At 42.1% G+C, this 26,056-nt stretch overlaps 1 protein-coding gene across 1 annotated transcript in view; it reads right to left on the reverse strand.

The window, feature by feature from the left end:
- Positions 1–26,056, reverse strand: part of cstpp1 (centriolar satellite-associated tubulin polyglutamylase complex regulator 1) — a 323,777-nt gene that overhangs the window by 41,321 nt on the left and 256,400 nt on the right. Inside the window, exon 6 of the mRNA XM_060838596.1 lies at positions 6,130–6,319. Coding sequence (XP_060694579.1) covers positions 6,130–6,319 — 190 coding nt within the window. The remainder of the gene's footprint in view (positions 1–6,129; positions 6,320–26,056) is intronic.

Consider the following 26,056-nt stretch of genomic DNA (forward strand, 5'->3'; position numbering starts at 1 on the left):
ACTGCATCCATGTCTGTTTCACGCTACAGAAGAAGTGAAGACCCCTCCCTCACAGAACGAGACAATTTCATCTGGGCGTAGTGGCAGCCATTTTCATCTCCATTATACATTTATTATTTGAATTTCAAGGGAAAAAAATCACATCCAGGCTTCACACAGTGAGTCACTGGCTCAGTCTCTCCTTGGTGACCCACCAAATCTACACATTCTGTTCTTGATAGGCCTCCCAGTCAACGCATCAGCCTCGATCTTCATTGCATTTCTGCTCAATCAGTTTGATTAACTGCTCACATTCCCTCTATACTCTCCCACCCGAGCCCCAGCCTACTGATTCCTCATGGCAGAAGTGAGGACTGCAGATGCTGGAAATCAGAGTCTAGATTAGCGTGGTGCTGGAAAAGCACAGCAGGTTAGGCAGCATCCGAGGAGCAGGAAAATCGATTTTCCTGCTCCATGGATGCTGCCTGACCTGCTGTGCTTTTCCAGCACCCCTCTAATCTCGACCTAGATATTGAATCCTCATGCCAGACATAATAATGCACTGCCCCCTTACTGAAGACATCGTGATGCTAACTGTCCATAACATCCCCACCCCCTAGCATTACCCTTCCCTTCCCATACTCCCATGTCCCTCGCTCTGACCTGCTGAGTTTTCCCCCCTCACAATTTGCATCCCACTGAGCTGCTTCCTAACCCCACAATGAGTTGCCCAGCTTTCCTCCTGCAGCTGCAGCCCCTGATTAAACAGCACATTTACTTTGGGTAACTGGACTCTCAGACTTGATTGTGGCCAAACATCTTCACTGACTTGAACAGACAGCCTTCATTGATTACAGAATTGTTATGATGCAGAAGGAGTCCATTCAGCCCATCATGTCTACATTGGCTCGTCAGATGAGCAACATTACCTAATCTTCTACTTTTACTCCATACCTCTGCACACTACTTCTACCCAGATAATCATTCAACACCTTCTTGAATGCCTCAATCGAATCTGCTACCAGGCAGTGCATTTCATATCCTACCTACGTGCTTTGTGAAAACATTTCTTTCTTACATCAGCCTTGTTCTTTTGTACAGCACTTTCAATCTACACCCTCTTACTCTTGTTCCTTTTGCACTGGGAACTGCTTCTCCCTATATATTTCATGACACCCATTCACGATTTTAAACACATCTATCAAATATTCTTTCAGCTTTCTTCTCTCTTAGGAGAACAGTCCCAATTTCTTCAACTTATCATCATTATTGAAGATTCTCATTTCTGGAACCATTCTTGTAAATTGCTTCTGCACTCTCTCTTCTATGCAATTACATCCTGTACCTTATAATTTGGCAGCCACAACTGTATATAATATTCCAACTGAAGTCTAATAAGTCAAATACACAATTTCAACTTCACTTCCCTGCTCTTGTACTCTGTGCCCCATTAATAAATCTGAGAATACTGTAGGCTTTACTTACTGCTCTCTCTACCTGTCTTATCGTCTGCAATGATCAGTGCACATATACACCCAGGTTCCTCTGCTCCTGCACACCCTTTAGATTTGTTCCTTCCAAACAACCCTAGCCCTGACCCTCTTTTAGGCTGTCTTTCAAAATGCATAAAGTGCATCATGTCTCACTTCACTCAATTGAACTATATCTGCCACCTATCTGTACCTTCCACACCATCCTCCTCACATTCTTCCAAATTTTGTGTCACCTGCAAATTTTGAAATTATCTCCTGCACATCAAGATCCAGATCTTTGATATATATCAAGAAAATCAAAGATCTCAGTACTGAAACAAAAACAGAAATTGCTGGAGAAATTCAGATGAATTTCTGGCAGCATCAGTAGATAGAAAGCAGAGTTAGCATCTTGAGTTGAGTGATCCTTCTTCAGAACTTCTGCTCTGAATTTTCTCCAGCAATTTATGTTTTTGTTTCAGACGTCCAACACTCAGTTCTTTGTTCTATTTCCGTGTCCTAATACTCACCCTAGGGAACTCTACTACAAACCTTTCTCCAGATGAAAAAATATCCATTGATCATTGCTTTCTGTTTCCTTTCAATCAGCCAATTTTGTATCCACATTGCTACTGTCCCTTTTATACCACAGCCTATACTTCCCTCAGAATTTTCTTGTATGAAATTATATCAAATGCTTTCTGGAAATCCGTGAATATATTATACATGAACATCAAATCTTTCTGTTACCTCTTCCAAAACTCCAGCAAGTTAGTTAAACTTGATTCCTCTTTAGAAACCCATGCTGACTCTTCATAATCAACCCACCTTTTTCCACATGCCCACTAATTCTATCTTAAATGACTATTTCTAGAAGCTTCTCCACCACTGAGGTTAAGCTGATTAGTCTGCATTTACAAATGTTGTTGCACAAGGCTGTGATATTTGCAATTCTTCAGTCTTCAGGCACTTCCAAGTCCAGAGAAGACTGAAAGGTTATGGCCAGTCTCTTTCCTATGGTCCCCCTCATTTCCTTTAAGATCATTGGTTGCATTTCATTCAGTCTTTGTGTCACGCCAGCTTTAAGTACCAACAGTACATCAATACAAGACTTCCTCCTAATTAATTTATAGCTCTCCTAGTGATAGAGTTCCCCTCTGTCACCATGGCTTGAGAACAGCATCTTCCACTTCTGTTAAGGCAGATGCAATGTATTCATTTAACACCCCTGATTAATCTATTGGCAAATCTTCAACTGACTTATTCTCTGACTACAATGGATGTCCAGTGTTGACCATAGCCTGCTTTCCAAACTGTATTAGTATGAGTCCCTTGACTCTAACTACCTGAAGCCCTGGACAGATATCGGAGGCGGCTATTAACTTACTTCAGTTGCCTGACTGAAGGGTGTCTCCTTTGACTTGACTGAGACTATTCCCTTAGACTTTGCCAGATTGTACTTTGGTTGAGGCACATGCAGTCTGCTTGCTGCATAGCTGCTGGCAACAGCATTCCAATGAAAGACACTGGCTTGCTCCAGACCGCAGTATAGAAGTGCAGGACTGTCTTGCAAATGGATCTGAGATCCACCATGAGGGAGCAGTGGGGATGGTACACATCAGATCCCAACATTTGTGGACAGCTGCTGCCCATATTTTGCACCTTGAGACATTGGCTAATGGGTCCAAGATCGAAGGCCAGAGGTGGCAAGCCGGACTCATCGGGAAATTGTTATAACCTTCATGTCGTGAATTGTTTTGATCTGGCGAATAGGAAGCTGCATATAAATTAGGCAAGATGAACTGTAATGAGATGTTAATACATATTAAAGTATGCAAATAAGTTTTTTCACCACTCCTTGCCATTCAGCATTTGGTTTGAAAATGGGACAGTTTGCTCTTCAAACTTTTTAAATGCCAAACTCATACAATTCTCCCAACTTCCTGGCCAATGCCATGCCATTCAGAGGCTGGGAAAATTCTGACTGTAATACATTTGTAACATTATAAGCAGATATCCCAGCCAATGTACGTCTGATACAAGTGTTAATAGTTATTGTTGTTCATGAACTTCGAGATATCTATATCAAAAATAACCCAGTCTTCATGGTATATGTTATGGGGAAACATAGAAGGAATATTTCAAACATATCATATTGGTAAAGATGTTTGACCCGTCAATGATAGCAGATCTCCAAGAGAAGCAACTACAAACAGGACAAGACAGGACAGAATATACGCACTAATCTTTGAAAACTATAGTTTATGTCCTCCTGAATAAGCAGACAAGGCATTCGTATAACTCTTCCGAAATATGCTATATTTGATAAGACAGAACTTACTTAGCATTGACCTTCAGATTCAGTAGCAAGAGCATTGCACAACAAAGCTAAAATCATGTTTCTAGCTACAGAGGACAGCTTAAATAACGAGTGGATATGTATTTAGCACAATCAATCATTTCTAAAATGACAGTTTAAAAAAAACAGCAAACTGACAATTTCAGCTACAAAACTGCTGTGAGATATGGAGCTGCTGCTGCACAGCAGTGGGATTGGTCCCAAGTTAGAGCATTTCATTGATTCTGAGGGATTACTGTACTGTCTTGTAGCTTGGTCATTTACAGTCAGACCAGCAGTGCAATTGTGTTTATTATCTAAGTATTGCTGAAGGAGACCACTCTGACCAGGAGTCTCCAAACGTTTGACCTCAGCAGAGGGGGTGACACCACAAGTAATGCAGCATGATATATTACAGCTTGAGTGTGTCTGTGGGGCCCAGTGTGGTGCACTGGGTCAAACATGAGGGAAAGACCCCAGTCTTGATTTTATGGAGCCTGTTGTGGCATGGCAGATGACAGACGGGCATGGAGAAATATGCAGAGAGGTACACAACAGCCTCCTGTGGTGGCAATCATGTGGGAGGTAACAAAATGAGAAATATTACAGCCGGAAGGTGCTGACATGCTAAATTTTCAATCTGTGTGTTGTTTAAGTGCAATTGACATGATATAATCATACCTCCTGATTTAATGAAACTCATACCTTTCTCTGACGCCTTTAGTAACCCACCCAATAAAACATGGTTACTCAGATGTGGTTTTTTTGGCTCTCTCTGACTGCCGCGTTGTAGAGAATAACCTTTTTGTTTAACAACTCGAGGGTTACTAAAGGCTACACAAGATCATGTAACTCATGTAACCTATAGAGTAACTGGATTGACACTTTTGTGAGACATGCTGGCACCAGCTGTCTTTGGATTAAAAACTCTCCCTGAGAATTCTTGCAGGACATTATGCACAGTGTACTGTATGATCATGGAGACATTGTATGTGTGTAGACACTATCTGAGCTGAGATGCTCAGGCAGGAAGTCCAGAAGAAATAGGTCCAATATGTAATAGGGCAGTCCACAGTTGAGGTGCAGATGGGTTTTCTCTTAAAGTAGTACCACAGACTCTCAGCTCCTCAGCCCACAAGCCTCATTGCTGATGAAGGCCTTATGCCCGAAATGTCGATTCTCCTGCTCCTCGGATGCTACCTGACTTACTGTGCTTTTCCAGCACCACACTCTTGACATATATCTGAGCCTTCAAGGGGACAGAACTTCAAGGAGGTAATGACAGATGAAGGGGTTACCCCAGCTGAACTGTGACACCTCACACTTCAGCTGAACCTGCTGATGCAACTCAGTGTGACAGAGGAGGAATCTTCTCCCTGGACTTTAGATGCCTTTTTGTGCTGGAGCAACCGAGCTTCAGACACTGGGAATTTAAACTGCAGGGCCACCTTAAAAAGCCTGCAGGACAATTTCTACCTCCAGTGCAGGGTTGCCTGTGCTTCAAATGTGACATCAACTCCTAATGGGATGGAGATGGAGATGGGACTTGCATGACAACAGCGTCACCACCTACCCTTCGGGTTTTGCCAGATCTTGTGTGTCATCCGCACTCATGACAGTGCCTCTACATACCCAGGATCAGCCAGGCCCCATGGATCAATACCCATAACATCCAGGTACACCAACTGGTGTCACAGTGGTACAATTAATTTCAACCTAGCAAGAATAATGGGTAACTTGAAAGATAAATTTTCAATTCTTACATATCTTTGTTATGCTCGTAATGTTAGATTTCAAGAAAGTTTTTTCAAAAATTCATTCCCAAGACGTGGCTAAACCACCATTTGTTGATGACCGCTAATTGACCAGAGGACAGTTAAGAGTTACTGTACATTACTGTGTGCCTGGAGTCACAGATAGGCATACCAGGCAAAGACAAAACAGATGAGATTTTCCCCAACAATTGACACTGATCAAAGTCAGGCTATCATTCAACCCTTGATTCCAGATTTTTTTTATTGAACTCAAATACTAAACTGTATGCAATTGTGGGATTTGAACCAGGGCATCTAGATCATTACCTGCATCTCTGGATTAATAGTCCAGTGATAATAACCCGAGAACTTTGTCTCCTCTTGAAATGTGGAATTGTGGTTGTTTTCTTCTTTTGGGACAAGTTTTGTTGGTGAAATGCACAGGAAAAAATGCGGTGTTAATTATGAGTGACAAATATTAGAAACAAATTGACATTAATACTGAATAAAGGAAAAAAATTGATTAATCACAACATAAATCACAGACTCAACATACAATACCAACTACTATAATAACAATACTTACTTGTGCTTATATCTGTCACAGAGTGTTTCCAAACAATCAGAAAACTGGGATGCATCAACACCTTCTTGTGTTGCTGTTTCAACAGACAGTAAGCGATGTTGTTGGACGGAGGAAGTTGGCACAATCACAGCATTTGGATTTTTCCCCATAAGGAGGTCTTGATAAATAATAGAAATACTTTCGAAATATTCTGAGGGAAAAATGCCAAAGTTTTTATTAAAAATGTACTACATACGTTAATGGTTAATCATGTGATTTTGATTATAGAACTCTTGAGTACTTTCCTCCAACCCAACAACCCTCCAAAGTGTTCATCTAATTCCGATTACTTATACATTCTCCATTATAACTGCTCCATCATTGGTGGCTGTGCCTTCACCTACCTCAGCTCCAAGCTCTGGAATTCCCTCCCTTTACAGCTGTACCTCTCTACCTTGCTTTCCTGCTTTAAGACATTTCTTAAAGTCTAGTTTTATCACTCAAGCTTTTTGTCATTTGACATAATTTCTTGTTCTGTGGCTCAGGGTCCTACTTGGTGTTATGAAAGGAACACACCTCTTATTTGAAGTTTAACTGGGAAATTGGAAGTTTGAACTGTTGTAGAAAATACCCCTTTTTAACAACTTGAAGGTTAAAAGCAGAACAGTGTAGTGTTCCCTTATTGGTTATATAAGCTACAATGAGTAGCTGGACTTGATAAATTTTGTGAGAAATGCTGGCACCAGATGTCTATGGGTTAAGAAACTGTTTTCATGAGTCAAGATGCAGTTTGCCACCAGTTACCTTCAGACTTCCAAAAGTATTCAAATTAAATAAAATCTTTACCTATCCCTCGCTGAGAGTAGGAAACAAAAACAGCATTAAAAGATTTAAAAACAACATTTCTATCTCAAGCAAAATCATATGTTTAAATGACTGGTTACTGAATTGAGGGTTGACAACAACGGTGTATTATCATCAAAGCCAACAAGACCTGTGACAGTGTCTGTCATCTTATTCCACTCTTGCAGCATGGACTCTTAAACCACAGAATTTGTTCCCCTTTGCTTAAAAGTTTCACCCATATTACTTATAGAAAACTGTCTACTTTCACTGCACTATCCAAGCACACCAATCTCTTTATTTCCTTGGAAGGCTAAGGAAATTTGCCACGTCCAAAATGACTCTTTCCAATTTTTATAAAGGCACCACACAAAGCATCCGATCTGGCTGCATCATAGTGTGGTATGGCAACTGTTCTGCCCAAGACAGCAACAAACTACAGAGTGTTGTGTACACAGTCCAGTCCATCACGCAAACTAGACTTCCATCCATTGACTCCATCTACACTTCTCACAGGAATGCAACCAACATAAAGAAAGACCTCTCCGACCTGGTTATATAGATTTGATATAGAGGTGTAACTCTACTGGATTTGAGTCACGGGATATAATAGTGGAGGAAAACTAGAGTTCAAACCTTTTATCTTGAGATTGGTAAGATCTTTTTGGATCCTATATCCGTAAAATCTAGCTTGTTTTTTTTTGTTTGCCTCTTTTATGTAATAAACTTCTGATCCATTATTAAAAATTCTCCACAGCCTCATATGACTATTGCTTAGTGACTGACAGCCATGCTAACTAAATTTAAAAAAAAACCTATCAAGCCAGATTCTGGGTTCTGACTTTGTCCTGTTGAACCATCAGTTGGGACCATAACATAATTATAAAGCTGATAAAAATGAATGGCTTTATTAGAGGTTTCCTTCTTACTGATGAGGCTTCAGGTAAAAACAATGACTGCAGATGCTGGAAACAAGATTCTGCAGTAGAGTAATGCTGGAAAAGCACAGCAGTTCAGGCAGCATCTGAGGAGCAAGAAAATCGACATTTCGGGCAAAAGCCCTTCATCAGGAATACAGGCAGAGTGCCCGCAGGGTGGAGAGATAAATGAGAGGAGGGTGGGGGTGGGGAGAAGTAGCATAGAGTACAATAGGTGGGCGGGGGTGGGGATGAAGGTGATAGGTCAGGGAGGAGGGTGGGGGAAGGTCGCAAAGAGTACAATGGGTGGATGGGGGTGGGATGAAGGTGATAGGTCAGAGGACGGTGGAGTGGATAGGTGGAAAAGAGGATAGGCAGGTAGGACAGGTCATGGGGATGGTGCTGAGCTGGAAGTTTGGAACTGAGGTGAGGTGGAGGAAAGGGAAATGAGGAAACTGATGAAGTCCACATTGATGCCCTGTGGTTGAAGTGTTCTGAGGCAGAAGATGAGGCGTTCTTCCTCCAAGCGTTGGGTGGTGAGGGAGCAGCGGTGAAGGAGGCCCAGGACCTCTATGTCCTCGGCAGAGTGGGAGGGGGGGGGAGTTGAAATGTTGGGCCCACAGGGCAGTGTGGTTGATTGGTGTGGGTGTCCCAGAGATGTTCCCTAAAGCGCTCTGCTAGGAGGCATCCAGTCTCCCCAATGTAGAGGAGACCGCATTGGGAGCAACGGATACAATAAATGATATTGGTGGATGTGCAGGTAAAACTTTGATGGATGTGGAAGGCTCCTTTAGGGCCTTGGATGGAGGTGAGGGAGGAGGTGTGGGCACAGGTTTTGCAATTCCTGCGGTGGCAGGGGAAGGTGCCAGGATGGGATGATGGGTTATTGGGGGCGTGGTTCTCACCAGGTAGTCACAGAACCAATCCACACTCAATAACCTGCTGAGAAAATTCTGCTCACATTTTAACAACATGACAAATTATGGCAAAGCAGGTGCAACAATCCACAACATTCTAAACGATAAATTAAACAACACATGATAAACAAAAAGAGCAACTTACTTCATCTCTCAATGTTAAGTGATATGATAAAAATTTCCAGGAACAAGATCCACATCCTCACCTAAATCTAATCAGTTCTTCCTTTGAACAAACCCTATCTATGCACCACATTTTGTTGAAATCTATTTCTAAAATATATATTGTTTACGGATAAACAGACTATAAGACAGGGGTGAAAACCTTACCTCTACCCATTTCCAGTGGTCAAGCTGACTCTGAATTCACTATTTTGGGAAGCATTCAGGACAGTAATACAATTTCAGGTCATGGTGACTCAGTGGTTAGCACTGCTGCCTCATAGCGCTGGATCTGATTCCACCGTTGGGTGACTGTATGGAGTTTACACTCCCCATGTCTACGTGGGTTTCTGTTGCGTGCTCAGGTTTCCTGCTACAGTCCAAAGAAGTACAGGTAAGGTTAGGTGGAATGGCCATGCTATTTTGCGCATTGTGCCCACGGAAGTTCCAGCTAGGTGGACTAGTCATGAGAAGTGCAAGGTTAGGGGGTGGGTCTGGGTGGGATGCTCTTTGGAGGATTGATGTGGACCCAATGGGGGCTGAATGGCCTCAGGGATTCTAATGTCATATTACATTAGCCTCAAAATATCACATGAGTGGATTGTTATGAAACACTTAAGCCTAAGTTGCCCAAAACTCTCAGTCCTAACAATAGTCCGTAACCACAGAATAAGGAAACCTACCAAAGAACTAATCACATCTTTAAAAAAAACATTAAAAATTTTGAAAGAAAGACAGTCGTTTCCTAATGGTTTTGTCTAACTTTGATAACTTCAAAGGGAGACTTTGTACCTTTATGTGCAGCTGTTAAATTGGAACATCTGAAGGGTAATGAACCGTTTCCTCCTGCTCATCTCAGGAAAGCAGACAGGCCTGCTATTTACCGTTCATTTTCACAGATAAACGTCTCTGAATAGCAGAGAAAGCCTGCATGATTTATCTATTTCCAGAAGTGGTATGAAGGAAGAAGGATTAGGTACGCAGATCCTCTTGCAATCGATTGCTTCAGCCTTGCTCGTTTGCTTGATCCTCAGTTTTGCCTCTTTTCATGGTGCCCAACACTGTCTCTTCCAAGTGGGTTAAAAATGTATGTTTGTCCAACTCCAGCCCTAAGCTACTGCCTGCTGTTAACAGTCACTTTCATCTGTTAAAAGCATCAGAGTGGAGTGTGTCCAGCAATATATGTGTAACTGGTATGGTTGAATAGCTGCCAATGACCTGTGAGTACAAAGATTGTGCGAGAGTAAGATCAAGCATTTGGATTTGTAGGCCATGTACTGATTGATAAAGGTTGTTTGTAGGTGGATGGAGTATGGAGCTATGGATAGTATAGTGAATTGAGCAATGGACGAGGCTAGTGGTGCAGTTGGTAAAATGTGCCATTTGGAAGTGAACTCACTAACTGTGACAATTGTGTTAGTTTGTTCAACTTCTGGCAGTGCTTCCATGTTCATGGAGTAACACTACTGTCACTTCCTCTCACTGCGTATAGATAGACTTCTCCTACTCAAATCGATACAGGCCAACTCAACTTTTCATCTCTTCCACCAACATCCACACATTGCAGTGCCTGAAAAGTTTGTGTGTACTCCCTCGCAAATTATTACTCAAAGTATCAGAGCACAATACAGTTTCTAACGGAAAGGTTAAGAAGTGCCTGTCACTGCTCCTTGAAGCCTGCAATGATTCTCTGTTTTGAAAGGTGCAATCTGCCTTTAATACTAGCAATTCACAATATTGGGTTCACTACTGATGCATGCATTCAATGCACATAGTGGATGACACTAACTAAAAACATCAGTCATTCAGTAGGCAACACGAATCTACTATTCTGTCTGTAGTGCAATGAATGGATGAGGGTCAATTGCAAACTAAATTTTCCATCTCTGTTTCGAGGAGTTAAACAATTTCTGAGGAGCAGGAGAATCGATGTTTTGGGCGTAAGCCCTTCACCAGGGTCTGATGAAGGGCATATGTCCGAAATGTCGATTCTCCTACTCCTTGAACGCTGCCTGACCAACTGTACTTTTCCAGCACCACACTCTCGATTGTGATCTCCAGCATCTGCAGTCCTCACTTTCTCCTAGTTAAATAATTTCTGCCTATAAGATTCAGTCTTATAAATATAGCACATAAAATAAGAACAAGAAGGCTATGATAAATCTATATAAGATGCAAAGTCACAGTTGGGAGACTGTGTGAGTTCATGATGGATTAACTTTCAATTTCAATGGAACAGTAATTAGATCATTGCGTATATAACTAGACAGGAGGGCTCTTGGGGCACAGTGGTGGAGTTCCTGCCTCTTGGGCTAGGAGCTCTAGGTTCAAGTCTCAGCTGTCACTAACATGTGTCATAAGATACCTGAACAGGTTGATTAAAGGTATCTAAAGTCACATGGAGAACACAGTGGTCAATGAACCCATGGGAATAAGTTTTTACATCTGCCAAAACTGGAGATCCAGCCTGAAATTATGAAGTCAGAAGTCACACAATACCAGGTTATAATCCAACAGGTTCATTTAAAATCACAAGCTGCCAGAGCGCCACTCCTTCATCGGGTGAAGAGGCAGTGCTCCAAGAGTTTGCGGTTTCGAATAAACCTGTTGGACTATAACCTGGTGTTGTGTGACTTCTGACTTTGTCCACCCCAGTCCAACAATGGCATTTCCATATCATTGAATTATGAAGAGCTACTGGAAAAATTAGAGTCACATGCATTGGAACACTGAGCAAAATGCAATAGAAGTGTTCAAGTTATTAAAGGGATCGAAGGAAGCTAAGTCACAGAAGATTACCTGAAGTGATTGACACATTAGTAATGGAAATAAAGAAGCATACGGATAAGCATAAATAATGGAACTAGAAGCATAAAAAGGAGCTTATACAGAGTTAGTTATGTTAAGAATTATAAGAATATCATCAACAAATGGCCAGTGCAGCTGTTTCTTTTAATTTATTTCTCCAGGCGACGTGGCATTGTTGACAAAGCTGGTATTCATTGCCACCCCTAAATACCTTGAACTGAGTGACTTGGCAGGCAGTTTCAACAAGAGCCAACCATATTGCTGTTGGTCTATATTTACATGTAGGCCAGACGATACAAATCTTACTAAAGTAGATTTAGTAAAAGGAGACTGGTGGATTGCTTTAACACCCCAAGCTAACGGATCATCAGACACTCTTTAACAATGTCAAGTGCTGCCATTCGAGATAAAAAAAATTGCTTCAGCCATTTTTCACAAATTGACCAATCAAATGGTTGCCAGTGTTCCTAACTATGTAGAAATGATATACTGGTTTAGACTAACACCCAGAAGAACCCCTTGAAACAATTAAAGGTTCAATTTAGAAAATTACAATTAGCTAATTTAGTGATAAACTTAGGGAAAGGTGAGGTTACAAAAGTGCAGGTTTTTATAGAGGGTGTAACACCAGTATCACCTAACTGGTATCCTCTTCATGACAATGCCTCTACCAATCTGAATTCACTTGTCAACCAATCAGCAATCTATTTCGGAGGCTTCCAAAATGTCCACCTTCTTCCTCATCAGAGGATACCCAACCTCAGCAGTTGACAGGGCCCTCAGCCATGTCCAGCCCATCTCCTGCACCTCAGCCCTCATCCTTCCCCTTCCCCTCATCCTCAACTATCATTCTGCCAGCATCCACATCCAAAGGGTCATTAGCAGCCATTTCCACTGTCTCCAGCGGGATGCCACCACCAGACACATATTCCCCTCCCCTCCCTTGTCAGCATTTTGTAGGGACTGTTCCCTCCAGGACAGGTCAGTCTACGTCTCCTCCACACCCAACCTTCCTCTGTAACCGCAGAAGGTATAATACCTGCCTGTTTACTCTCTCACTCTTCACACCCAAGGTCCCAAATGCAACTTCCAGTGAAGTAGCAATTTACCTACACTTCATTCAATCTAGTATACTGTATTCACTGCTCACAAAGTGGTCTCCTCCACACTGGGAAGACAAAACACAGACTGGATGACTGCTTTGTAGAACACCTACATTCCATACTCAAAAATGACCCTGAGCTTCCGGTTGCATGCCATTTCAACACCCTACCCTGTTCCCTGGTCAATATCTCTGTCTCAGATTGCTGCAGTGCTCCAGTGAAGTTTAGCACAAGCCAGAAGAACAACACCTCAATTTCCGCTTGGGAAGTCTGCCACCCTCTGGACTCAATATCGAGTTCAATAATTTTAGGGTCTTCTCCCATCTCCTTACCCTAACCCCTACACAGCAGGTCCTGTCATCACATAAACTGCTACCACACACTACCCATTGGGAGCCAATAATGATTCCCATTAGCAGCTATTGATTCTCCCAGGCTGACCTTTACCCATTCCTCTGTATGTTTTTTTTCTGTATCCGAGCTCCATTTCCACCTTTTTGTTCACTCTTTCTCCTTCCCCCAATCCTTTCTCTAGCATATCTATCAATCCTTTCCTAGCTACAATCATTTCTGAAGAATTCGACCTGAAATGTTAATTCTGCTTTCTCTTCACAGATGCTGCAAAACCCACTGAGTTTTTTCCAGCAATCCTGTTTTTGTTTCTAATTTCCAGCGTCTGCAGTTCTTTTTATAAGTTTTTGCAATCTATACTTATAGTGTATAAAATGAGCGTTTTCCCTTTAGATTAATCATTCTTGTGAACTTTCCAGATGAATGCAAGACATAAACCTTGAATAAATGTATATTCTTCAGCAATATTCAAATCAATAGAATTTTGAAAAATAAATGACCTCCAATGCATTTGCTATCTCCATAGCCGCCTCATTCAGCAATCTGGGATGTAGATCATTCAGTCCTGGATTTGTCAACTTACAGTCATTTTAATATCTCCAATACTACATTTTTACTAATACTAATTTCCTTCAGTTTGTTATGACAAGGAATGAATCAGGTCTTTTCAACCCCCTCAACTGCCTGTAAAAAATATTTTAAATTTTTTTTAACACGTTGCTATACTTCACTCAAATAAAATGCTGTTCACCAGTTCACCGGAATGAATCAAGGAACCAAATACAAGGTTCTCATGGGTGAAAGGAAGAACAATTTTATTGCTCTTCAACTTCAAGAAAAGTAATAAAGGTGCAATATTAAACATATACACAATCACAAGTACGAGCTTTAAAAGATGGAGAGTACCCAGTACTAAAGGAGGATAAAAGAACACGCAGTTTAAAAATCCTTAAAGTCTCCTTATGTGTTAGATTAGATCATGTTCATTCAATCGTATATAAGTAATGGTTGCAAATATTATGAACATTTTTGAGGTCATGGTGAAGGCATGTTTCGCCAATTTGCTTTCTCATCAGGTTGTGTCCTTTGAGAAAGATCGAGAGAAAACAGGGAAAGACAGGGCAAGCCTTCTCCAGTTCCAGTTATAAATCCATCTTTCTCTCTGCTGCTCTGCCAAAGTAGTGACTGGAAATCGAGCTCATTTGAGTGATCTAGTCTCTGGGCTCATTTTTCGGAATTAGGTAATTATCAGGCGACCTTTCATCTTCAACACATAAATCTTATCTGTAAAGGTGTAAAGCAAACAGGAGATGTAGATCTGAGATTCAAAGCTTTTTGAAAATGTCAGTTTCAGTTCAGACTGTCTTTGTTTATCTCACATAAGTTTGATAAAGCTGGCCTAGTCTGTCATCAGTTGATTGCTGTGGCCATTTTAAGTCAGTGATTTTCCTTTCGTGAAATCATCTTAGTGAATAAAGGTCCTAATTAAAATCTGTTAGTAATTGGGGTCCCAATAAGAAATAAGAAAGGGATGATCACCTTATTGGGATTGTATAGTAGACCTCCTAACAGTCAGAGAGAAATTGAGAAACAAACTTGTAAGGAGATCTCAGCTATCTGTAAGAATAATAGGGTGGTTATGGTAGGGGATTTTCACTTTCCAAACATAGATTGAGACTTCCATAGTGTTAAGGGTTTAGATGGAGAGGAATCTGTTAAGTGTGCACAAGACAATTTTCTTATTCAGTATGTGGCTGTACCTACTAGGGAAGGTGCAAAACTTGACCTACTCTTGGGACATAAGGCAGGGCAGGTGACTGAGGTGTCAGTGGGGGAGCACTTTGGGGCCAGCGACCGTAATTCTATTAGATTTAAAATGGTGATGGAAAAGGATAGACCAGATCTAAAATTTGAAGTTCGAAATTAGAGAAAGGCCAATTTTGATGGTATAAGGCAAGAACTTTTGAAAGCTGACTGGGGGAAGATGTTTGCAGATAAAGGGACGGCTGGAAAATGGGAAGCCTTCAGAAATGAGATAACAAGAATCCAGAGAAAGTATATTCCTGTTAGGGTGAAAGGAAAGGCTGGTAGGTATAGGGAATGCTGGATGACTAAAGAAATTGAGGATTTGGTTAAGAAAAAGAAGGAAGCATATGTAAGGTATTGACAGGATAGATTGAGTGAATCCTTAGAAGAGTGTAAAGGAAGTAGGAATATACTTAAGAGAGAAATCAGGAGGGCAAAAAGGGGACATGAGATAGCTTTGGCAAATAGAATTAAGGAGAATCCAAAGGGTTTTTACAAATACATTAAGGATAAAAGGGCAACTAGGGAGAGAATAGGGCCCCTCAAAGATCAGCAAAGCAGCCTTTGTGTGGAGCCACAGAAAATGGGGAGATACTAAACGAGTATTTTGCATTGATATTTACTGTGGAAAAGGATATGGAAGATATAGACTGTAGGGAAATAGATGGTGACATCTTGCAAAATGTCCATATTATAGAGGAGGAAGTGCTGGATGTCTTGAAACGGGTAAAGGTGTATAAATCCCTAAGACCTGATCAGGTGTACCAGAGACCTCTGTGGGAAGCTAGAGAAGTGATTGCTGGGCCTCTTGCTGAGATATTTGTATCATTGATGGTCACAGGTGAGGTGCCAGAAGACTGGAGGTTGGCAAACGTGGTGCCACTGTTTAAGAAGGGCAGTAAGGACAAGCCAGGGAACTATAGACCAGTGAGCCTGACCTCGGTAGTGGGCAAGTTGTTGGAGGGAATCCTGAGGGGCAGGATGTATATGTATTTGGAAAGGCAAGGACTGATTAGGGATAGCCTACTTGTGCATGGGAAATCATGTCTCACAAACTTGATTGAGTTTTTTGAAGAAGTAACAAAGAGGATTGATGAGGGCAGAACGGCAGATGTGATCTATGTGGACTTTGACATAAGGCATTCGACAAAGTTCCCCATGGGAGACTGGTTAGCAAGGTTAATTCTCACGGAATACAGGGAGACCTAGCTATTTGAATACAGATCTGGCTCAAGGGTAGAAGATAGAGGATGGTGGTGGAGGGTTGTTTTTGAGACTGGAGGCCTGTGACCAGTGGAGTGCCACAAGGATCGGTGCTGGGTCCTCTACTTTTTGTCATTTACATAAATGATTTGGATGTGAGCATAAGAGGTACATCTGGTACATTTGCAGATGACACCAAAATTGGAAGTGTAGTGGACAGCAAAGAGGGTTACCTCAGATTACAACAGGATCTTGACCAGATGGGCCAATGGGCTGAGAAGTGGCAGATGGAGTTTAATTCAGATAAATGTGAGTTGCTGCATTTTGGGAAAGCAAATTTTAGCAGGATTTATACACTTAATGGTAAGGCCGTAGGGAGTGTTGCTGAACAAAGAGACCTTGGAGTGCAGGTTCATAGCTCCTTGAAAGTGGAGTCGCAGGTAGATAGGACAGTGAAGAAGGCGTTTGGTATGCTTTCATTTATTGGTCAGAGTATTGAGTACAGGAGTTGGGAGGTCATGTTGCGGCTGTACAGGACAGTGGTTAGGCCACTGCTGGAATATTGTGTGTAATTCTGGTCTCCTTCCTATCGGAAAGATGTTGTGAAACTTGAAAGGGTTCAGAAAAGATTTACAAGGATGTTGCCAGGATTGGAGGATTTGAGCTATAGGGAGAGGTTGAACAGGCTGGGGCTGTTTCCCCTAGAATGTTGGAGGCTGAGGGGTTACCTTATAGAGGTTTACAAAATTATGAGGGACGTGGATAGGATAGACAAAGTCTTTTCCCTGGGGTTGGGGAGTCCAGAAGTAGAGGGCATAGGTTTTGGGTGAGAGGGGAATAATATAAAAGAGACCGAAGGGGCAACGTTTTCACACAGATGATGGTAGTGTATGGAATGAGCTGCCAGAGGAAGTGGTGGTGGGTGGTACAATTGCAACATTTAAGAGGCATTTGGATGGGTATATGAATAGGAAAGGTTTGGAGGGATATGGGCCGGATGCTGGCAGGTGGGACTAGATTGGGTTGGGATATCTGGTCAGCATGGATGGGTTGGACCGAAGGGTTTGTTTCCACGCTGTCCATTTCTATGACTCTATGACTCTTTAAAACATTAAATTTTGTAGTATTTCTGGTAGGATCTGAGTTGAAAATGTTTTATAAAACTGCCGCTACAGCAGGTATCTTCCTTCTCTAAACATAAACCTTTAACAAAGAAGGACAAAAGGAAGGTATCAGTAAAGGCCACCAGGATCACTGAAAGCCACTACAGTCCATGAAAGTTATGTCACAGAACTATTTGGTGCTATGTGTACCCTATCTCCATGCAATGTTCATTGACTAGGAGAATTCAAACAGGCAATTGACATAGCATGAACTACCGATCTCTAGAAACACAGTACATCAACTGGTACCCACGGTTAGGGGACAGTCCTCGTCAGGTGGCTGTGCTCACTAAGCAGTTATGTTCTTCAGATGGAAGATAGACAAAAAGAAACAAGTAGGGAGATCCTTTTGTAAGCCATGGATGACTCACTTTTTGGGTTTCTGTGTCTTTAAGGAATGTATATTTGTCATAAGCAGTTTAAGAGTTTTTTAAATACTATCTATTGTATTGTTCCAACATGTAATATTGTGTAAATTCCACTTTGGAAATAGAACCAGTCTGACTCAAGATTGTGATACAGACAAACTCTGACCTCACACATTTAATGCATTGTCTGAGCTGAGATGTCACTGCAGATGGAATACAATGTTAATAAATGTGAAGTACTATATTTTGGTAGGAGTAACAGTAAAAAAAAATGTTACTTGAGTGGTAAAAAGTTGCAATGTGGTGCTATGCAGAGGGATCTGGGTGTCCTTGTGCATGAATCACAGAGGGTTGGTCTGCAGGTACAACAAGTAATTAGGAAGGCAAATGGATTTTGTCCTTCATTGCTAAAGGGGTTGAGCTTAAAAGCAGAGAGATAATTTTGTAGCTGTACAAGGTGTTGGTGAGGCCACACCTGGAGTATTGTGTGCAGTTTTGGTCTCCTTTCTTGAGAAAGAATGTAGTGGCACTGGAGGGGGTGCAGAGGAGGTTCACTAGGTTGATTCAGGAGTTGAGGGGGTTGGCTTATCAGGAGAGACTGAATAGACAGGGATTTATATTCATTGGAATTTAGAAAAATTAACTTTATAGAAACATATAAAAGTATGAAGGGAATCAATAAAATAGAAGTAGAGAGGATGTTTCCTCTGGCAGGTAAAACTAGGACAATTTGGCATAGCCTCAAGATTGGAGGGAGCAGATTTAGGACCGAATTGAGAAGGAACTTCTTCACCCAGAGGGTTGTTAATCTATGGAATTCCTTACCCAGAGGGTTGTTAATCTATGGAATTCCTTACCCAGGGAAGGAATTGATGCTACTTCAAGAAATACTTTTAAAGCTAAGGTAAATTTTTGTTTGAAAAATAAAGGAATTAAGGGATCCAGTGAGAATGCGGGTAAGTGGAGCTGAGTTCATCAAAAGATTAGCCATGGTCTTATTAAGTGGCAGAGCAGGCTCGAAGGGCCGGACAGCCTACGCCTGCTCCTAGTTCTGATGCTCTTATGTTCTTTTGTTATAAAACCTTAAGTTATCTTGAGAAGATGACTTAAAAGAAGTTCTTGGATTTACATATTAATATACCAAAACTTGCAACCCATTCTAAAAAATGAAACACTTAACAATCCAGGTTTGTTCAATATATCATTTCAGTTGCATGACACTGTAACCTTTTGCTATAAATTCTGTGTCTTATGATCTTACATTCCACAACCACCTGATGAAGGTGCAGTGCTCTGAAAGCTAGTGCTTCCAAATAAACCAGTTGGACTGTAACCTGGTGTTGTGTGAATTTTAACTTTGTCCACCCAGTCTAACACCGGCTCTTCCACATCCTGTCTATTATTACACCTTCCATATATTTCAGCAATCCACCTCATACCTTCACAGTTTCCTTTGTTCAGATTTAAGCCCCTGGTTTTGGATTGAATGACTTCATTCACAAACTTAATGGATAATTCTAATATATTATGGTCACTCCTCCATAAAGATTATTTTACATGAAGATTAGTCCCTTCTCATTCATATTAGAGTTTTAAAAGCCTGCTTCCATTTGGTCCTCAATACAATGCTAAAAAAAATCACCTTGTACACATATACCAAGAATTTATTCCACAGCACAAATATTCATTAGATATGCCCAGCATTTAAGATTGACATCCTCCATGATGATAACAATAATCTTGTTACATGAGCTGCTGATTTATACAGTGCCTGAATTTTCCATACTGTTTGATGGCCTATCAAGAACAGCTACCAATGTGCTGAAACTTGCTGCTTCTTCACTCCATTCAAACAGATCCTACAATCTTGTTCATTTAATCTGAGGTCCACTTGCACAAATGTCCTAATTGTGGGCAGCCAGAACACTCTCTGATGACTGACTCTGTGACTTTGGCAGAGACATGATATCTGGATAGATTGAAGAATTTCCCTCCTACAGAACATAATGTTGACAATTGCAGGATTGTCTCTAGTGGCTTCCTTAAGCATTGCAATAAAAAGGATATTGGAGAGTCTGAAAACCACAACAACCATCTTTGCAGTGATCAGTACAAACAACACAAGGACATTTTAAAAGAAAGCCTAACGCACCACTCTCAGGTAAACTTTACATCCAACCAGCCTATGTAGAGGCAAGCAGGAAATTGCAGCCTGTATTGAGTGCCACCTATGCCAAATTGGCAACATCTGAGTTGGAGAAAGTGAGGTCTGCAGATGCTGGAGATCAGAGCTGAAAATGTGTTGCTGGAAAAGCGCAGCAGGTCAGGCAGCATCCAAGGAACAGGAGATTCAACATTTCGGGCAAAAGCCCTTCCTCAGGAATGAGGAAAGTGTGTCCAGCAGGCTAAGATAAAAGGTAGGGAGGAGAGACTTGGGGGAGGGGCGATGGAGATGTGATAGGTGGAAGGAGGTCAAGGTGAGGGTGATAGGCCGGAGTGGGGTGGGAGCGGAGAGGTCAGGAAGAAGATTTCAGGTTAGGAAGGCGGTGCTGAGTTCGAGGGTTGGGACTGTGACAAGGTGGGGGGAGGGGAAATGAGGAAACTGGAGAAATCTGAGTTCATCCCTTGTGGTTGGAGGGTTCCCAGGCGGAAGATGAGGTGCTCTTCCTCCAACCGTCGTGTTGTTATGGTGGCGATGGAGGAGTCCAAGGACCTGCATGTCCTTGGTGGAGTGGGAGGGGGAGTTAAAGTGTTGAGCCACGGGGTGGTTGGGTTGGTTGGTGCGGGTGTCCCAGAGGTGTTCTCTGAAACGTTCTGCAAGTAGGTGGCCTGTCTCCCCAATATACAGGAGGCCACATCGGGTGCAGCGGATGCAATAGATGAAGTGTGTGGAGGTGCAGGTGAATTTGTGGCGGATATGGAAGGATCCCTTGGGGCCTTGGAGAGAAGTAAGGGAGGAGGTGTGGGCACAAGGGAGGAGGTGTTGACCTGCTGCGCTTTTCCAGCAACCCATTTTCAACATCTGAGTTGTCCAGGGTAGGCTGCAGATGGCAAAGCTGCAGACATTTCTCTTAGCACCAACAATAACAACATGATTGGCTACTTTGGTGGATATCCATGACAATTTCACTGAACTCTCCAGCTATGAGAGAATCCATAGAAGATGAAGTCTCCGATACCTTGAACATACTGGAATACACGGACTCTGCTACCACCCAGAACATTAGTGATCAAAAGAATATCTCTGAAAGCATGGAACCACATTAAAAGTTGCTATGGACTCGTTGACTGTCAAAAAAACATAAAACAAGGTGGGATGGTGGTTCAGTGGTTAGCACTGCTACCTCACAGTGCCAGGGACCCAGGTTCGATTCCAACCTCAGGCGACTCATTCTCATGTCTGTGCGGGTATCCTCCACGTGCTCCTCTGGTTACCTCCCACCCACAGTCCAAAGATGTGCAGGTTAGGTGAATTGGCAATGTTAAATTGCCCACAGTGTCCAGGGATGTGTAGATTAGGTGCATTATTCAGGGGTAAATGTAGAGTAATAGAGTGGGGGAATGGATGCTCTTCGGAGGATTGGTGTGGACTTGTTGGGCCAAATGGCTCGTTTCCACAGTGTAAGGATTCTATGAAATCTTCAGAATTTCATTAAAGGCTAGAATAAAATAGACATTTATTGTTATGTGGATTTTTATGTGAACAAGTTTTGTATTTCGCCCCAACATGGCACCTATATCAATGACAGAGGTCATATATAATAATTTTTTTTAAAATGAAGACAAGTTCATGACAATTCAGTTAATAGCTCCTGGGCTCAGGTAAAGCCAATTAAGGAATGATGGAATGCTCTGAAAAGGCAGCTGGGACGAGACAACCATTGTGGGCCGGGCCGCTGGAAAGCATCCTCCGCTGAAGAAGACTGCCACACAGGACTGAGACCGCCACTCCTGGATCAGACTGCTTGCTGGGCTGCTGAATTACCAGAGTGTTGAAGATGAAGAGGATCTCTACACGGGGATGACACCTCCATGCGGAGACAAGATCGCCACTTCGGACCAAGGCACTCTTTCTCCTCCCTTGGATGCCCGGGCCTAGCTGTGGGTCTGGTGTCTTAGCCTAGCTTGTGAGTCCAGGCTGGGGGAACCAGCTCAGAACCTGTTCTCACTCGCCGGGAGACCATTCCTTCACCCACTACTCTCTAGGCTAAAAAGAGAAGAAAATAAACAGAAATAAAAAGAAAATAAAAGAGAATCAATGCCAATGGAAGTGGATGAGTCCCAGGCTCAACCCCTTCTCCACTGCCATCTTGAAAAATACATGCAGTGGAATCATAGATTATTCAAAGCTTACAGCACAGAAGCAGTTTATTTGAACCAGGTAGTCTGTGCTGATGTTCATATTCTATACAAGCCTTCTCTCATTATCTTATTTTAACTTACTATCTTGCCCTTTCAGCAAATAATGCCATTATTTTTTTCTCTCACGTACCAATCCAGCTCTCTTTGCAAGAATTGATGTTCTTTGCCTCAACCACTTCCTAGGGTAATGAGTTCCACATTCCAATCACTCTCTGCATAAATAAATCACTCCTCATTCTCTTTTTGATATACTCATAACTATCCTGCTTCGGTTTCTCCCACAAGTGAAAAGATTCTTTCCCCATCTTCTCTGCCCACCCCATTCCTAATTTTAAACACCTATTTGGCCTGCTCCAAGTCTTCTCTTGCTCCCTAACTTATTCAAACTTCTCCAATGGATCCGATCTCACAGGTCTCAAATTATTCTGGTGAATCACTTCTGCAAGCAATTCATTTTTTTTAAATTCAAGCATGGGACATGGGAAACACTGGCCGGCCAGCATTTATTACCCACCCTAGTTGCCTTAGAACTGAATGGCTTGCTAAACTATTTCAGAGGGCAGTTAAGAGTCAACCACATGCTATAGATCTGGAGGCCAAGCCAGGCAAGGATCGCAGATATTCTTCCCTGAACGACACCAGTGAACTAGATGGGTTTTTTTTTCTGACAAAAGCCATCTGTATATCCTTAACTTCAGATTATCATTGAATTCAAACGCCACTATCTGCCCTGGGAGGATTTGAATCCAGTTCCCCAGAACATTAGCTGAGTTTACAATTAACAGTCAAGCAATAATACCTCTAGGTTATTGCCTCCCCTTTCCCTGTTTATTATACAGAAACCAGATTTGTGCACAACTTATGTTCAACATGCATTTAGCATAATTCTATTATTCTAAATTCACAACACCTAGAAATAAATCCTAGTCCTTTATTAGAATTTTTAATTGCTTTGTTGACCTTCAATTCTGCTTTTAATAAATTGCTCATCTACATCCGTAGATCTCTATGGTCCTCTACCGCAATTAGTTGTTTATTTTCCAAGGTGTAGGTAGGAGGGGAAACAGAAATATCAAAGTGCATCACTTCCATCATCTGTGTTAATTTGTTGGTTAAGAGCCGAGGCTGCAAGTTTCTAGTGTCTTCTTATATTATATTGCATTGTTAGCTGCGCAATACAGTTTGGTATTGACTGCAAATTTTGACACTGAGTTCATTACTCCTCAGTTCAAGTCATTAATGTGAACTATGAGTAACAGTGACACTTGGACTCATCCTTATTGAACACTAATTTCTATCTTCCACCAATCTGAATAATTACTCTTTAGTCTTACTCTCTGCTTCCTTATTTTGTTAAGACAAATGTTCTATCTACTCACCTATTTGTCTTCCTGCTGTATATGTCATCTCAATATCCTCAGATTCAGAATTAGTTAGTCTCCTTATGCAGCAAGACCAGAACAACATCCAGGCTCAGGCTGATGATTGGCAATTTAACATTCCCAACAAAAATGAATGTAACCATTGCCCGCTGCCATTCAATGACATTACAATCACTGAAGCTCCTGTTATCAATATCCTGGAGGTCATCAGAGATCAGAAACTGAATTGGCCTACCCATATAAATACCATGGCTACAAAAGCAAGTCAGAGGCTAGGAATGTTGTGGTGAGTATCTCACTTACTGACTCCCAAATCCTGACTACCATCTCCAAAGCAAAAGTCAGATACATGACAGAATATGGTCCATTTGCCTGGATCATGGCAGCATTGAGGACACAGTACAGAAAGTAGTGAAGTGTTGGTCTGAGGAAACATAAGGGCTTCTATGGGATTCTTAAAGTTGGTGGACTGGTCCATATTATAGAACTCAGCAGCTAAACAAGTATGCCAATACAATAAATGTGTAGATGACAGTTAATCCGAACATTCCCCAACCGGGAACCATGGATGAACCAGGAGATCCACTCTCTACTGAAGGGAGGCATTCAGGTTGGGTGACCCTGACCTACACATGAAATCTAGGTACGACATTCACAAGGTCATCACGGACACCAAGAGGCAACACCAAACTCAGCTTCAGACCCAGACTAACCGCATGGACACTTGTCATTTGTGGCAAGGCTTCCTTGTCATAATGGGCTACAAAGAGAAGTCAGGTAATATTGCAGGCAACAATAAATGCCAACCCAATGAGGTCAATGCATTTTGTAGACCTTTGAACAGATGGGCAGTGAAAACATGTCACCTGCCCCATCAGCCTCAGGTACATGTGTACCCTTGGTTATAACCGCAGACGTTAGTATGAACTTCTTATGGGAGAACCCACCGAAAGCGACCAACCCAAATGGAGCTCCCGGCCATGTGCTCAGATCCTGCGTGTACCAGCTGGCAGGAGTATTTGCTGACAACTTTAATTTTTCCTTATTACTACCTGTTTCAAGAAGACCACCATCATCCCAGTGCCAAAGAAAAGTCATGCAGTATGCCTCAATGACTACTGCTCGGTAGCTCTGACATCCATAATTATGAAGTTCTTTTGGAAGTTGGTCTTGGCTCACATCAACTGCAGCTTCCCAGATTCCAACTCTTTCAAATCACCTAGTGGCACATCAGGTCCATGCGGATGCTATCTCTTAAACTCAAGCCTGGAACATCTGGATAACAAAGACACCTACATTATTAACTACAGCTCTGCCTTTAACACCATAATACCAAACAAACTCATTTCCAAACACTGGGACCCAGGCCTCTGCTCCCCCTTCTGTAACTGGATTCTTAACTTCCTGGCCAACAGACTACAATCAGTTAGAATAGGCGACAACACCTCCTCCACGACAATCCACAACACTGGTGCCCCACAGTTTGCATACTCAGCCCCTACTATACTCCTTATACACTCACGGCCGTGTGGCCAAATTCCATTCCAATGCCATTTACAGCTTGCTGATGACACCACCATCGTAGATCGGATCTCAAACAACGACGAGATGGAGTACAAGAAAGAGACTGAGTGCTTAGCAGCATGGAATAAAGACAACAATCTCTCCATCACTATCAGCAAAATGAAGGAGCTGGTCATTGACTTCAGGAAGCAGAAGGGAGGACACGCCCCAGTCTGCATCAATGTGGAGATGGTCGAGATCGTCAAGTGCCTGGGATTGACGATCACCAACAATTTGTCCTCGTCCATCCACATTGAGGGACTATGGTCAAGAAAGCACAGTAATGCCTCTACATCCTCAGGTGGCTAAGGAAATTCAGTATGTCCATAAAGACTTTGACAAATTTTTATAGATGCACCAGAGAAAGCATCCCATCTGGACACATTTCAGTGCGATATGCATGGCAACTGCTCTTCCCAAACCAGAAAGAAACTACAGAGAGTTGTAAACACAGCCTGGTCTATGACACAAACCAGCCTTCAATCTGTTGACTTAATCTATTCTTCCTGCTGCCTCGGGAAAGCAATCAACATAATCAAAGACCCCTGCCACCCTGTTATCCTCTCTTCCATCGTTTTCCATTGAGAGAAGATATAAAAGTATATGTACCAAAAGATTCAACAGCAGCTTCTTCCCTGACTTTTGAATGGACCTCTTTAATGTCAATGGTGATCTCTCTCTGCACCTGCTCAGCAGCTGTAACACTGGATCCTGCACTCTGTTCTGTTATTCTGATGTACTTGTATCGTACAACCTGCCTGTAAAACATGCTGTACCCCGGAGTGTGTGACATTGATAAATCAAATCAAATCAAAAGAAAGCTCAACTCCATCCAGGATTTACACCGACTCACCACCTTCAATATACACCCACCATACCACCAATGCATGGTGATAGCAGCTTGTCCCATCCACAAGATGTTCTGTATTAATACATCTTGGCTCTTTCAACAGTACCATCCAAATCCACAATCTCTACCACGTAACAGGACAACGGCAAT

This window comes from Hemiscyllium ocellatum, chromosome 18, assembly GCF_020745735.1.
Source record: "Hemiscyllium ocellatum isolate sHemOce1 chromosome 18, sHemOce1.pat.X.cur, whole genome shotgun sequence".
Taxonomy (NCBI): domain Eukaryota; kingdom Metazoa; phylum Chordata; class Chondrichthyes; order Orectolobiformes; family Hemiscylliidae; genus Hemiscyllium; species Hemiscyllium ocellatum.